The 12,412-nt window shown below is 41.7% G+C and overlaps 1 protein-coding gene across 3 annotated transcripts in view; it reads right to left on the bottom strand.

Moving 5' to 3' along the window:
* THSD4 (thrombospondin type 1 domain containing 4) overlaps window positions 1–12,412 on the bottom strand; it is a 249,614-nt gene that overhangs the window by 176,029 nt on the left and 61,173 nt on the right. For all 3 annotated transcript variants that reach the window (XM_071568247.1, XM_071568248.1, XM_071568249.1), the window contains exon 6: window positions 4,974–5,076. In XM_071568247.1, the coding sequence (XP_071424348.1) occupies window positions 4,974–5,076 (103 nt within the window). The remainder of the gene's footprint in view (window positions 1–4,973; window positions 5,077–12,412) is intronic.

Below are 12,412 nucleotides of genomic sequence, written 5' to 3'. Positions count from 1 at the left end.
TCAATTAGCCTTTTGATCCACTTTATAATCACTGAAATCATTTTAACCTGAGCTCATTAAGTACCAGCAGACTGGAGAAGTTTGTTAGCAACTTATCATCTCCAGCTGGGCCACTACATTTTATCATTCAAAACAAGTGAAATCTGTTGTTACAAATCCAGCAAGAGCAAACCACAAATCAATAAATGTAGCAGTTTTGCATTAGTCTTCAGTCTCCGTCCTAATACCAGAACCTAAATCATAAATGCCTCTTACCTGACACAAAGTATTGAAGTAGCACTATTTGCTAGACACCTGAGGAAGTTATAAATCTCACTTTCTTCAGAGCTTGTATTTATCACACCTGTAGCTGGCAGACATCTATAGCCAGAAGTCAAGTTACGAGAAGGTACTTTAAAACAAAGTAATGTGATAAATGATTTTACAGCATGCACAGATCTACCTGAACAGTGAAATCTCCTCTGAACACAACACAGGCTTCAGGATGGAGAGCTGACATGAAAGTCATTTTAGACAAAGAGTATCATGAAGTCCAGCATGAACACCATGCAGAGCAAATACCCTCCCATTCATTCAAAGTTTCAATTCTGATAGATTTGGAGAGAAGCTGAAATTGCCCACCCAGCCTGTCACAAGACTGGGAGATGATACCTTGTGCCTGTCAGCAACTTCCAGCCCAGATGATTTTGAATCACTCATTATGGTGCCCATCAGGAGTGAGGTTTGGCTACAATGATACTGGGGGGGCATTGGGGACACATTTCGCCCCCACTGAAAATATAGAAGTCACATTAGTGCCCATTCTGCATAGGCTACTGCTGCTTTCAGCTACAAGAATCTTTATCCCAGTTGAAACTGAGCCTGACTTGAACACTGCTCCAAAGAGCCATGTGGTGCATGGGCTCTGTACAACTCCTGTCTCTCAGCAATCAAATAGAAAAACAAAGAGAAGTCACAAGAGGAAGCCAGACCTGGCAACCAGGAGGAACCCAAGGAACTCTGCCAGGCCATCCAGGGATCCTCCTCACTGCCAGAGCTCACCTGTGCCGGCTGACCCCAAGCCCTGGCACAGGTGAAGGTGCTGCCCTGGTGCCAGCCCTGGCTGCCAGCAGGAGTTGGGGCCTCTGCTCAGGCTCTGCACTCCCTCTGGCTTCCAGCAGCCATCTGCCAGCAACAAGCTCTTTAAACAGCTCTCAGGATCTAAGCATGGCGCTGTTCCTAGAAACTCCTCTGGCTTCATACAGTATTTTAAGCCAAAGACATCTTGACTCTACCAAGTGGAACTAAATCATCTGTACAGACACCACTCATGATCCTTGAGCCACGTCCCCACTCCTATTACTCCCTTTACAGCAAACGCCCAGTGGGCTCTAACACAAGTCACAGCTGCACTTCTAAAGTCACACACACACACACTGGAAACGGCCAGGATTCCCAGTGTTGGGAAATAAGTGTCCTGCCCTGCCCACAAGTGCATTCACCTGAGAGGGGAGCACTGAAAAAAAGCAAACAAAAACATCATTTGGAGGAAATGCTTGATCAAATCCGCATTTTAGAAAACTTCCTGCTAAAACTTTGCTCTAAAATAACAAAACAGAAAAAAATTAAAACAAAGCCAAATAGAATAATTTCCATAAAATGTCTGCATTTCTACTACTGAGGGAAGAGGGCAGAGCTGCTGCCCTGGCTGGTCCCCACTCCACAGAGCAGCACAGGCTGGGCAGGCCCCACATCCCTGCAGGACCCCACACCTGCAGAGAGCAGAGCCACCAGCCCTCCCTGCACAGGTGGGACTCAGCTGCTGGAACACAAACCCAGGGCTTGGATGCTGCATAAAACCCTGCCTGCTACATGCCCCTGGCTGACATGTTCAAACAGAACTCAAAGCAAGGGGGTCTGCAGTCAACCAGGAGTTTTTGTGATTGTTGATTTGAAAATACTGTATTTGACAATGTCTTTCCCTCTTGAAGTATGAGACTGAGATTCTCCTGGAAAGGACTTTATTTCATCTTTAACCTTATACAGAATTTCTGACAATAAAAATCTGCAGTTGCTTCCCTTCTCTCAACAAATGCAGTCACTCTTCATCACGAAAGGCTTCTGTGGTCAGATCCACACCCAGTTACCCTTTCCAATGAACTGACAGGTTTTCTCCGTTCAATGGATTCTTTTCATCCATCAATCAAAAGGTTGTGGATTTTTCATCACAATTAAAAAATGAAAATTAGCTGACCTTAAGGGTTCCAATTAAAGAGTTCTTCTCAGACTGATTAAAACATTTATAGTTTTGTAGGTTTAAACTTCCTTACAGGTTTTTATGGTCATGTCAGTGTGATGTTTTCCCTTCCTCTCACACCCTGTCCTTAAGAGTGGTCATATGCTATTGGTTCTCCAATACAAACTAGGTTTTTTCATTAAATACTCAAAGTTCATAGGGTTTATAGTCCCTTTAGTATGACTTTTTTAATAAAGACAAAAGTTTGTGTTGGAGCACCAGCAGATAAAATGGGTTAGAAATGCAGCTGCACCAATCTGAACAAGGGAGAAATAAAAATGTGTCTTTTTAAAAAATAACAATAATTACACTTAACTCCCTATCAGGACAGGGTTGTAAATTACAGTTTAGCTGCCCTTATTGATCCAATGTAAACATTAGGAACAAGCTGTGCTATGCAGGGGAGGGAAAAAGAAAGGATCATGGCATGTTTTAGATCCCCTCTTCATCTTTCCTGGCACAACAGAGTCTAAGCTGCTGTGTAGGAAGCCAGGAGACGGAGGTGGGCTGAGCTGGCTCAGCAGTGGCTGTGTCCTGTCAACAGCAGGTTGAAAAGGGATGCACCAAAGCTGATACATCATAAAGCTTCAGGGCCACCTTGTGCCTGCAGAACAAGCCTTCAGCCTGTGCTTCCTGGGGTTCCAAGCTCCTTTTTGTGCCTAAATGCATGGTACAAAGTGCCAGAGTTGCACAGCTCTGAAACTTCCTTTTGGGCAACTTCACAACGCCAAACATGACTTCAATTAAAAACATGGTATATACTGAATGTTCATAATCTGAGATAAAGGGGTGTAGCTCTGCAAGTCTTCACTATATCAGCAACAGATAAAATGAGGACTGAGGCATAGCTATATTAGAAACAAACATTATTAGATCAGCTGGGAATTACATTAATCTGCACTGACTCATGGTCAGCTGTAAAAATAGATAACATCAATTGTGGATCAAAGCTGCCCATCTAAAGGAGCTACAGAGAGCACACCAGCATGCTGAGTACCCACAGAAATGTGCATTTTGGAGTACAGGAAAAAGGAACGTCACACATTTGCAACATTCCTTGAGTCCCCTGAAAAATAAATGAACAATGACTTCTCATACTTCCTTCACCACAACTTTGGAAGGGTCTTTATTGCTGCAAAAGAAGCATTTGGCCTTTATGTAACGAGGCAAAGCACAGGAGCCACAGAACGCAGTCCAGCAAGGGGTTCCCTCAGTGCCCAGAGGCAGCTCAGTGCCAGCTGATGCACCAGCTGCAGCCCTGCACAGGGGCACTGCCCACTGCTCTCCCTGCACAACTGCAGGACAACCTGACCTGAGCTTACTAATAGCAAGGAATCACCTGTAGCTATCACCTTTTCCTCTTTCTAAACCTATTAGGATGAAAGGAAGAGGAATAAAAAGATGAGAACCAGGCAGAATCCCTCCCCTGTGAAAGAAACTTCCCCATTCCTTTGCCAAGTCTCTTACTTTGCATCCCTTTTGGAATTAGGAAATGGACTCAGCACGATGAGTTAATGACTGAAGGAAGGTAGAACATAGAACAGTAATGACATCTTCCAGCAAAGAACAATCCCTGCAAACTGACTGTGAGACATTGCAAGCCATGGCACTACTCCTGCTTAACTGTGTGTGTTGTATCATAGGTAGATACTTACATAGAAGGCAATAAAAGCTGTACTTAGGACAGAGGTAATTATTTCCCTTTTACTTTGTCTTCTGAAGTGTAGCAAGGATAAGTAGATGGGCCCAGATCCTGCCTTTTCAAATCTTCAGGTGAGACTGTGCCTGTGGGGAGGGCAGACAGTGCCCAGCACTCGTGGCCCAGAGCACACACTGCTGGGTGAGGAGCCCATCGCCCCCCTCCCTGCCAGGGACTCACACCCAGCGACAGAACAGCCTGAGTAATGAACACAGCTCAGCCACAGCATGTGCATGTGTTTGTCTATGCATAAATCCTTTTTAGCCTTTGAAGTTTTGTGGAAAACAACTTTAAAAAATGTAACTTAAAACAAAAAGAAATTCCTCAGAATCCAGAAGCATATTTGAATCATTAGTTATTTACTTCATCTGAGGTGGTGGGCCCAGCTCTTGTGTACAAAAAGACAAACAAAATAAACAAAATAAATAAGTATTTCAGAAACCATGTTCTCTGGCTGAGACTTTACCCTCCAAGGATCAGAACCCTAGAGAGGTGGCAGAGCACCACTAGAGCTGCTGCTGCTTTGTGTTCCAAGGCACTGTGTATCTTCCCACTGTCGCCACCCCAGCTGCCAACCACACCATTGGAAAACAGATCAGACAGAGAATCCTGCAAGGAATATATAAGGACACAAGTCACATGCTAAACTGGCATAAAAAACCCCCTCTATTTACTGAAAAGAGCCTTTGTCATCCCTAGTAAATACAGAAAAAAATTAGTTAACAGCACAGTAGCTGAAATTCTGCTATACAGAGCTATAGCTATTCTGCTATACTAGTCAAAGGAGGACTTACATGCTTCCATTCCTGTAAAATGTAAGAAATACTGATGTGAGATTATCTAGTTGTCTGCCCATGAATACATGCAGCAGATAAAGAGAGGAAAATGAGCAAGACTCAAAACAGTCAAATCCTGATGGCTTCCACTGAGTAAAAATCACATTTGCCCTTCCAACACACAATCAGTACAATAACGGAAAACCAAGTTGTCTTCCCTTACCTTCTGCAAAAGGTTCCCATTCATAAAATCGACCCATAAATGGCTTGTTATTGTATGATGCACATTGCACCTCTCTAATATTTCTGCTGGTTTCAGGACACATCTGTTTAGATTAAAAAAAAACAACCAGTCACATTATAATCAACAGCAAAGTTATTATTGCCTTCTTATTAACTAACTTTAGAAGGTTAATGAGGGCATTGCAAAATTCTAATCCAGCTGAATGATATAAACATCAGGAGCATCCTCCTCTTTAAAACAGGTAACTGCTTTTTAGTGACAGTATCGAAAGTGCCTGTAGAAGAAAATGAATTTGTGGAGTTAATGGAGCAACAGTTCTATAAAAAAATAACAGTAAAGTTTTTATTGAGCTGTCATTTTCCTCGGCAACAAGACAACACTTCAAGATAAAGTCAATAAATTAGGTCAGAATTATTTCCTATCCACAACAGCTTCCCATTTTTCATCACTAATTTTTTTGGGCTCAGATTCAACAGAGCTGAAACAACATACACGCTTCCATAACTTCCTAAAAGCTGCTCCCACCAGCTTCTTATTCTCATCCTATGCTTCAATATCATATTACCACTTTTCCTTTTGTATTTTCACATGCTGCTATTACAGTCATTGCATGACTTTGCATTTTAACTCATGCCTTCGAGTCCTAACCAGAGTCCTTGCACCTGAAGAGTAGGAAGAGCTTGTTATGTACCAGCACACGTGTGCGCACACACAGGTACTGAGGCAGGGCAAGTCTGACAGATGGAAGTAACATCCTTTATTAGGTCACCTGCAATGCAAGCCTTTGGCAGAGCAGCCTTGTTTCCATTTGAAGTTGATTCCAAAAGTAAATACAAGTTAAATAGTTAAATACTTCATTACATTGTTGTGCCTGTATCCTCACATTACTGCAGTTACAGCAGAAGACTTCTCTGTGTGTGGGCACACACAAAGGGGAGAAAGCCTTCTAGAAAAGGCAGGGGGTTAATTAGAACAATTTCTATGCCTGGAGAAATAGGCAAGTTTTGGGCACAGATGCCTTTTTTTTTGGAGTAGCCTTTAGACAATCAAAGTGCCTACTGAAATCAAAAAGCTACTATTCAAGAACAGTAGAAATCACACAAAGAATTGGGCTAGAACAGCAGAATATTTTTTCTATAAGACAGAGATTTCAAGGGAAAGCTGGAGCAGATATTGTATGAATGCAGCATAGCTAAATAACTGTGTTTTTGAAGGGAACAGCAAAATAATCTGTAAGAACAGCTCTTGTTGCAACTGCAAGACAGTTCTCTTATATTTGCATAGGGGGAAAGACCGGTTGTCTTTGCAGGTCCCAGAGGAGTTCTTGCTTTGCATCCACCATCTCTGTCTGAAGATGCTTTAAGTGGATCAAAGCGACGTCAGTCAAGGGTTTTCAAGTGGGCTGTAAACTGTCCCAAAGACATGCCTGGGGGAAGGTTCAGGGACTACTTTATCTTCTCTTAGAATCATGGTAACAAATCTTGTAGAATAAACACTGTTTCTGGCCAAGCAGCCATCTGTGCTCTGTTCGCCCACCCTTCTGAGATCTCCAAGTACATGCAAATACTGTTTTCCTCAACAAACCATCTAATTAAAAAATAAAACCAAACAAAAAGCCTTGCTTGAGCCACCACATTAGAAGGGTGGGACCAAAAGTCTCTCTAGTGCCAAATGCAGAAAGCAAAGCTTTATTCCCACTACTGAAATACAGATTCTTCCATGTGTGGCAAAGCAATTCAGCAGAATCATTCAGCCACAACCACCAAGCAAAGAGGGGAAACTTATATTTTTCATGGAAACCAACTATGGCACATACCCCAAAGGTGAAGGGACAGAACCTGAGCTGGCATAAATTAAGGTCACTACACTACATCACAGCAGAACAAACATCAGTTTGCACCAGCAGAGAACTCAGCCTGAAGGGTTTCTTTTTGGAATGCTTTCCCCCTTTTTTTTGGCACATGTTTTCTACCAGCCTATTGTGAAGTTTAGTTGTTTCTTGTTTTTCTCTTTCTGACCCTTGAGCTCATGGTCTTGTGTACCCGTATTTCTGGCTCATAAACCACTTCCTGTACACCCTGCTCATACCAACTGCAGGCAATGTATGAATAAAAATATCAAAATATTCATGGCTGTTGCCAATAAATAGTGACACCCATCCCTTCTAAGATCATTTTCATAGCTACAATTTCTGTTTTAAAACTTACTGAGAGGTGCCCAAAGGACAGAGGCCTCATTGCTTTGAAACAGGACAAAGGACTGACAAATACACTAAACACTGTGTGGATCAAGCCAAAATCCAAAGAAAAGGCTAACTCAGTAACATCCCTGCTACTTGAAGAGCCCCAACTCAGTTGCCCTTCCTCTATTTCATTCATCAAGGTTTAATTACAATATAAAATTTGGAGTCAAAATTTGAGAGAGTGACCTGGTCTGAAAAACCACTTTGCTTTATTCTTTATATAGACTACACTAATTTTTATTTCTGGATGCCTTCTGAAGTATTTTATGAAAGAGTTAACTACAAAGTACAAGTTGTCAAAATTGCTCCAGTTTATGAATCACCAAGTTTGTTATCTACACTCTACATACAGGTAACATCTATGCACCATTTCCTAACCCCATCTCAGTTGTTAATGCAGAGCTGAATGAAAGGACAGTTTTATGCTGCCTGCTGCTCATCTCCCCTGAAAAGGAAATCCTTGAGCTTTCTTAGAAGAGTTTAGAGTGCCAGGCACTTTCTCTTGGCCTCTGGCTTTTTAGCACATCTTTAAGGCAGAAAACCACTAAAAGGAAAAAGCATAATCCACCTACAATCAAAAGTAAAGCTTCACTGTGGGAGATTTCCATAGACCTTCATTTTTCACTTTTTCCCTGAGAGCACAACCTATCAATACACTTCTGTTTAATTACTATTTCTGTCGTTTGCAGCTTGACTATGAAACTCCTGAAATACAGCAGCACCTGTGGGGAGAGGATGGCACCCCCAGGGGAAGCTCAGGCTCCCAATGTCTCCCAGTTGTCCCTCACAGGGCTGGGACAGCTGAGGCTCCAGGTGCCCCATCGCCCCTGGGCTGGGCTCAGCTCTGCCCACAGAGCCCCTCACCCTGCCCAGCACAGGGCAAGGGGCTGTCAAAAGCAGCCACATTGGCACGTTTGCAGATGAAGAATGTTCCTGTGCCCCAGCCAGAGTGCTGCGATTTGAACAACCCAGATCTCTTTCCAAAATTTCCCAGAGTTTTGGAATTAACTTTGTTAAAATATTTAACTTATTATGTGACTCCCCCTCTGTTCCCTCTCAGTGACATGAGGGCATTAGGGTTGTGCTGCCTGGTAGGGACTTGAAAACAATTTTGTTGGATATAAAAAAATCAAATGACTACAGTGTTTTGTTAATGACAGATCTGGAATTTCATTTTTTCTTCAAAAATTTTGTCTTGTGATTACTGAGGGAGTAATCTAAAGTTTTTCATAGAGGTTTGGATATAGGAAAGAGGATGACCTCTTTGATGTTTGTAAAAAGAAATAAAATCTCCATTTAAAACCAAGTCCATGGAGGCCAAAGCAGGAAAAAATATACTTTGCATCTACTAAGACAAATCTCAGATTTCTCTGTGTAGAGACAGATATAAATTATCTAGAAATATAAACTCTCTGCTGGGAGAGGTTTGGGTTTTTTTAATTATTGTTCCTTCAGATGTGCTCTGTAAAATTAGATACAGCATCTAGAATCCATAGTTCTGTAGGTTTTTAGAGGATGTTTCTCCTACTTGGAAAATGTTTGAACAGACCAATGCTGTAAATTTAACATGTGGGTCTGCATGCAGCAAAGTGCCTTCAAAGTGCTGGACATTTTCACAAAAAAACAAGATATTTTCAGAGCTTCCACTGCTGCATTTTGATGCTGCTGTTTCAACCACCACAACACCTTGGTCAACCTTCCTTGCTGCACTTTCAGAATGTGAAATCACCAGTAGCAGCACTGCAGGGATGAGCCAGAAGTGTCCCTTCGTGTTTTGAGACCTCAGGCCAAATTTCTTGAAATGCACTGTGCCTGCTGTTGATAGAAACTTTGTACTTCTGGAACAGTAGCTTTATTTGTGCCTCAATTTCTTCTGAAATATGCAGGTATGAAGTATTCTGAGGGACAGCAACACACAGTACTTCTTGTCATGTACCATGAGAGCTTCCCCAAAAGGAGCTGCAAGTACAGCCAAAACCGTAAAAGAAAGAAACCATCCTACTTGCCTTTTAGCTTTTGGGACGTGTGTGAAAAGCGTAAGTTTTTTAACAAATCTTTGACACGCTGGTTAATTAAAGAGGTGTTGGCAGAACACCAGAAAATGATCAGTCTGCCAGCACTTGTGGGCTCAGCTCCGTGTCAGTGCTGTGCTGAGATAATGCACTGCTGGAAAAGCACAAACAGGCCTTTTTGGTCCTGAAACCACCTCTACAGGCAATTAAAACATTGACTAAGATTTCTGGCAACACTTCATTCTTATGACCTACAGTAACTGGCAAACTCTTTTTCCAAGGGCCCATATTCCTTCTTGATTCTCCAGGGTCAGGCGTAATTCATAGTTAATATTTTCTATGTGTGCAATACTACATGTTAAATTAAGCCCAAGTAATCTACTTGTACTCTAGTTTTCATTTCTGTAGTGCTTTGACATAATCATATTAATCCTTTGACATCCCAAAGGATAAACGCAACTCCAAAGAAAAATAATTAAAATAGTTGTTTCCGAAATAGTAATCTGAAGATTCCTCTTTCATTTCCAGAGCTGACTCTCAGAAGCAGCATGTCCTTCCAATATGCATATTCTATAAATTCCAGGACTTTGCACAACAACCCACCATGTCTGCAGTGACCTTCTGCTCTGAACTGCTGGTGGTTTTTGTTCCTCCTAAAACCTACAGAAGTTCCACATCCATGTATGAAAGTGGAATGTGGAGTCCTTCAAATATTAAATCTCGTACTAAGTTGTTTCTCTTTGCATTGCCAAGGGCCATCCATGGGCTACTTCAAATCAAGGCAACTTAGTTTTGTCTACCTGGATACATCTTGAAAGACATCAACTGATTAATTTAAACTACTGGAGACTCTGTTATTCCCCCAATAGTATCCCCCCACAGTAGTTCTTATTTCTTAAAATGGTAACAGAACATGAAAACAATTTTCTGCCAACTAAAACAAATTAAAATTAAATACAGTAAATTAATTACATCTAGATATGCATGACACAAAATACCAGACAAAGGCAGATTTTTTTTTATTCAAATGAAATTGATGCTTCCAAAAAAAAATATGCAAGAAACTTATAAATTGTGTGTGAAGAACAGCTCTGCAGTAAAAATAGTGCTAGCCAGCTCTAGTTACAGCCCACAAGCACAGACAGTACACTATAAATGTCTGGCTTGGCATGGAGTGAGAATTCCCATCTGGGAATGGAGTGGGATCTGCACAAGTTTACAAGGGAGGAGCACCTGTAGTGCTGATGTGCCCCAAGCCAGGAATTCACCCCTCCGTGTGCTGCAAGGGACACTGAGCTCAGTGATGACACCACCACAAACCAGGGCCATGTCCTGCTGGTGAGGGACATTCACAGCAGTGCCACCTCCGGGAGCGAGTGACACGGGGGGCACAGCCCTGTCCCTGCCCTCACTCCTTTGCCAGGGGCTGCCTCTCACAGATGGAAAGACCTTAGATGTGTGCACAGCACAAAATCATTGTATTTCTACCCAAACCCCACTCAGCCAGCCATGAGCTTGTTCTTGGAAGAAGGAAGATGGGCCATGGCAGAGCTTCCCCAGGGTTTGTGCCTTCCCTGAGGTACCTGCTGGCTCCACTGCCACGGGCAAAGGAACTGCTGCTGTCTCAGTCTGGAACTTCAGAACCCTTTTTGTGTTTAAGGATTCCAGCTTTGCACCAAGAAGGTCCTCTGAATTTAACCAGAAAAGTCTTGGAAGTCCTACCCAAACCTGATCTTTATTGAATACAATTTACCAGACAAATAAGGCATTAATGCATAATGTGGCAAGTGCATCTATTACTGCTTTACCTTTTTTCCATTCCATAGCACTTAACATCTGAAAACGCAGTATGTCTAACAATGGAGAAGAAAGCTCAACCAAACAGATGGAAAAAGAAGTATTTCTGCTTAACTTTACAGGTTTGTGGCTTTTTTCTTTTTAAATTCTCACTGACAGATCCATCTGATTAGATTGAAATAACTTATTTCAGATTTCCAACAACTTGTGAAAGACTCAAGTCCAGCTTTGGCTTTAAATAAAATGTTAGTCACTCAATCCATCCCACACAAAGCATCTACACTGATCTAATGTCCATGACTGGAAACATTTGGAACTCCTAGCTTAGGAGGGGCTCATCAAGGAGCTCTAATAGGAAAATTCACAGTACATTTCCTCAGTACCACGAAAAACGTGTCAAGGGAACAACTCACTGCTGACTATTGCTAAAATTTTACAAATACTATTCAAAAATCCCCCAAACAAGCAAGCAACCAAAAAAAAAAAAAGGTCTGAGAAACAATAATTGGTTTCTACAATACTGAAGTTCAGCAATTAGAAAATGGAAGACAGATACTGGAAACAGCCCATGCTGGAACAGAGTAGCATCTGGTGCAAAGGGATACATAAGTACACTGTGGAAGTCAGAGCTATGTCAATTCACACCTGTGAACTGAAGACTGTTGCTGGTCTTTTTTTGATCCAGCATAAGACCAGATGACTATCAACTCATTTCAAAGCTATTTTTTCAAAAATGTAGTTACTATTTTACTGTCCCAAATTCCTTCTCATGCCCAGTTCCCTGCACGGAGAACAATTTAAGTATCGAGACTGGCGTTTACACAGAATATTCTTTACATGACCCCAATCAAGCATCAAAAGCTTGGCATCTGCAGCAGAAATCATAACTGCTTTGTACAATGGCTGCTCTCAGTCTCAGCAGTGGTATCACTTTTCTATATAAATATGCTACATAAAAAAATCCAGCAAATATAAGAATCCCTCCGTTCAAATATCTATTTATAGAAACACTACATAATGCTCAAGGTGCTTAAACTGCAGGCTATTGCCTCATTTACTGGGAAATCAATGGAAAGCTATTTCCATGTGACACAGCCTGGCCCAAAGGCTGACAAATGCCTTCACATGGAAGGTTCAGTGTCTCATCTGTCCACACTGTTCAAACACATCTGCAAAACAGAGCATGTTTTAATAGTACTCTTCAGAAAATGGGAGGTTTATGTACTAAGGGTAGTTGTTTTAATATAATAATAGTCTTTATAGTAGAAAAATCAGCCACTCCAAAATCCTCTCCATCAATATCAGCTTTGAAAAACCCAGACACAAACTCCTGCTTGATGCACCTTTAGTAAAGTCTACAGACATCA

Source organism: Pithys albifrons, chromosome 13 (genome assembly GCF_047495875.1).
Source record: "Pithys albifrons albifrons isolate INPA30051 chromosome 13, PitAlb_v1, whole genome shotgun sequence".
In the NCBI taxonomy this organism is placed as follows: Eukaryota; Metazoa; Chordata; class Aves; order Passeriformes; family Thamnophilidae; genus Pithys; species Pithys albifrons.
Note: the sequence above shows the minus strand (reverse complement) of the source record. Positions and strands in the feature narration are given on the sequence as shown.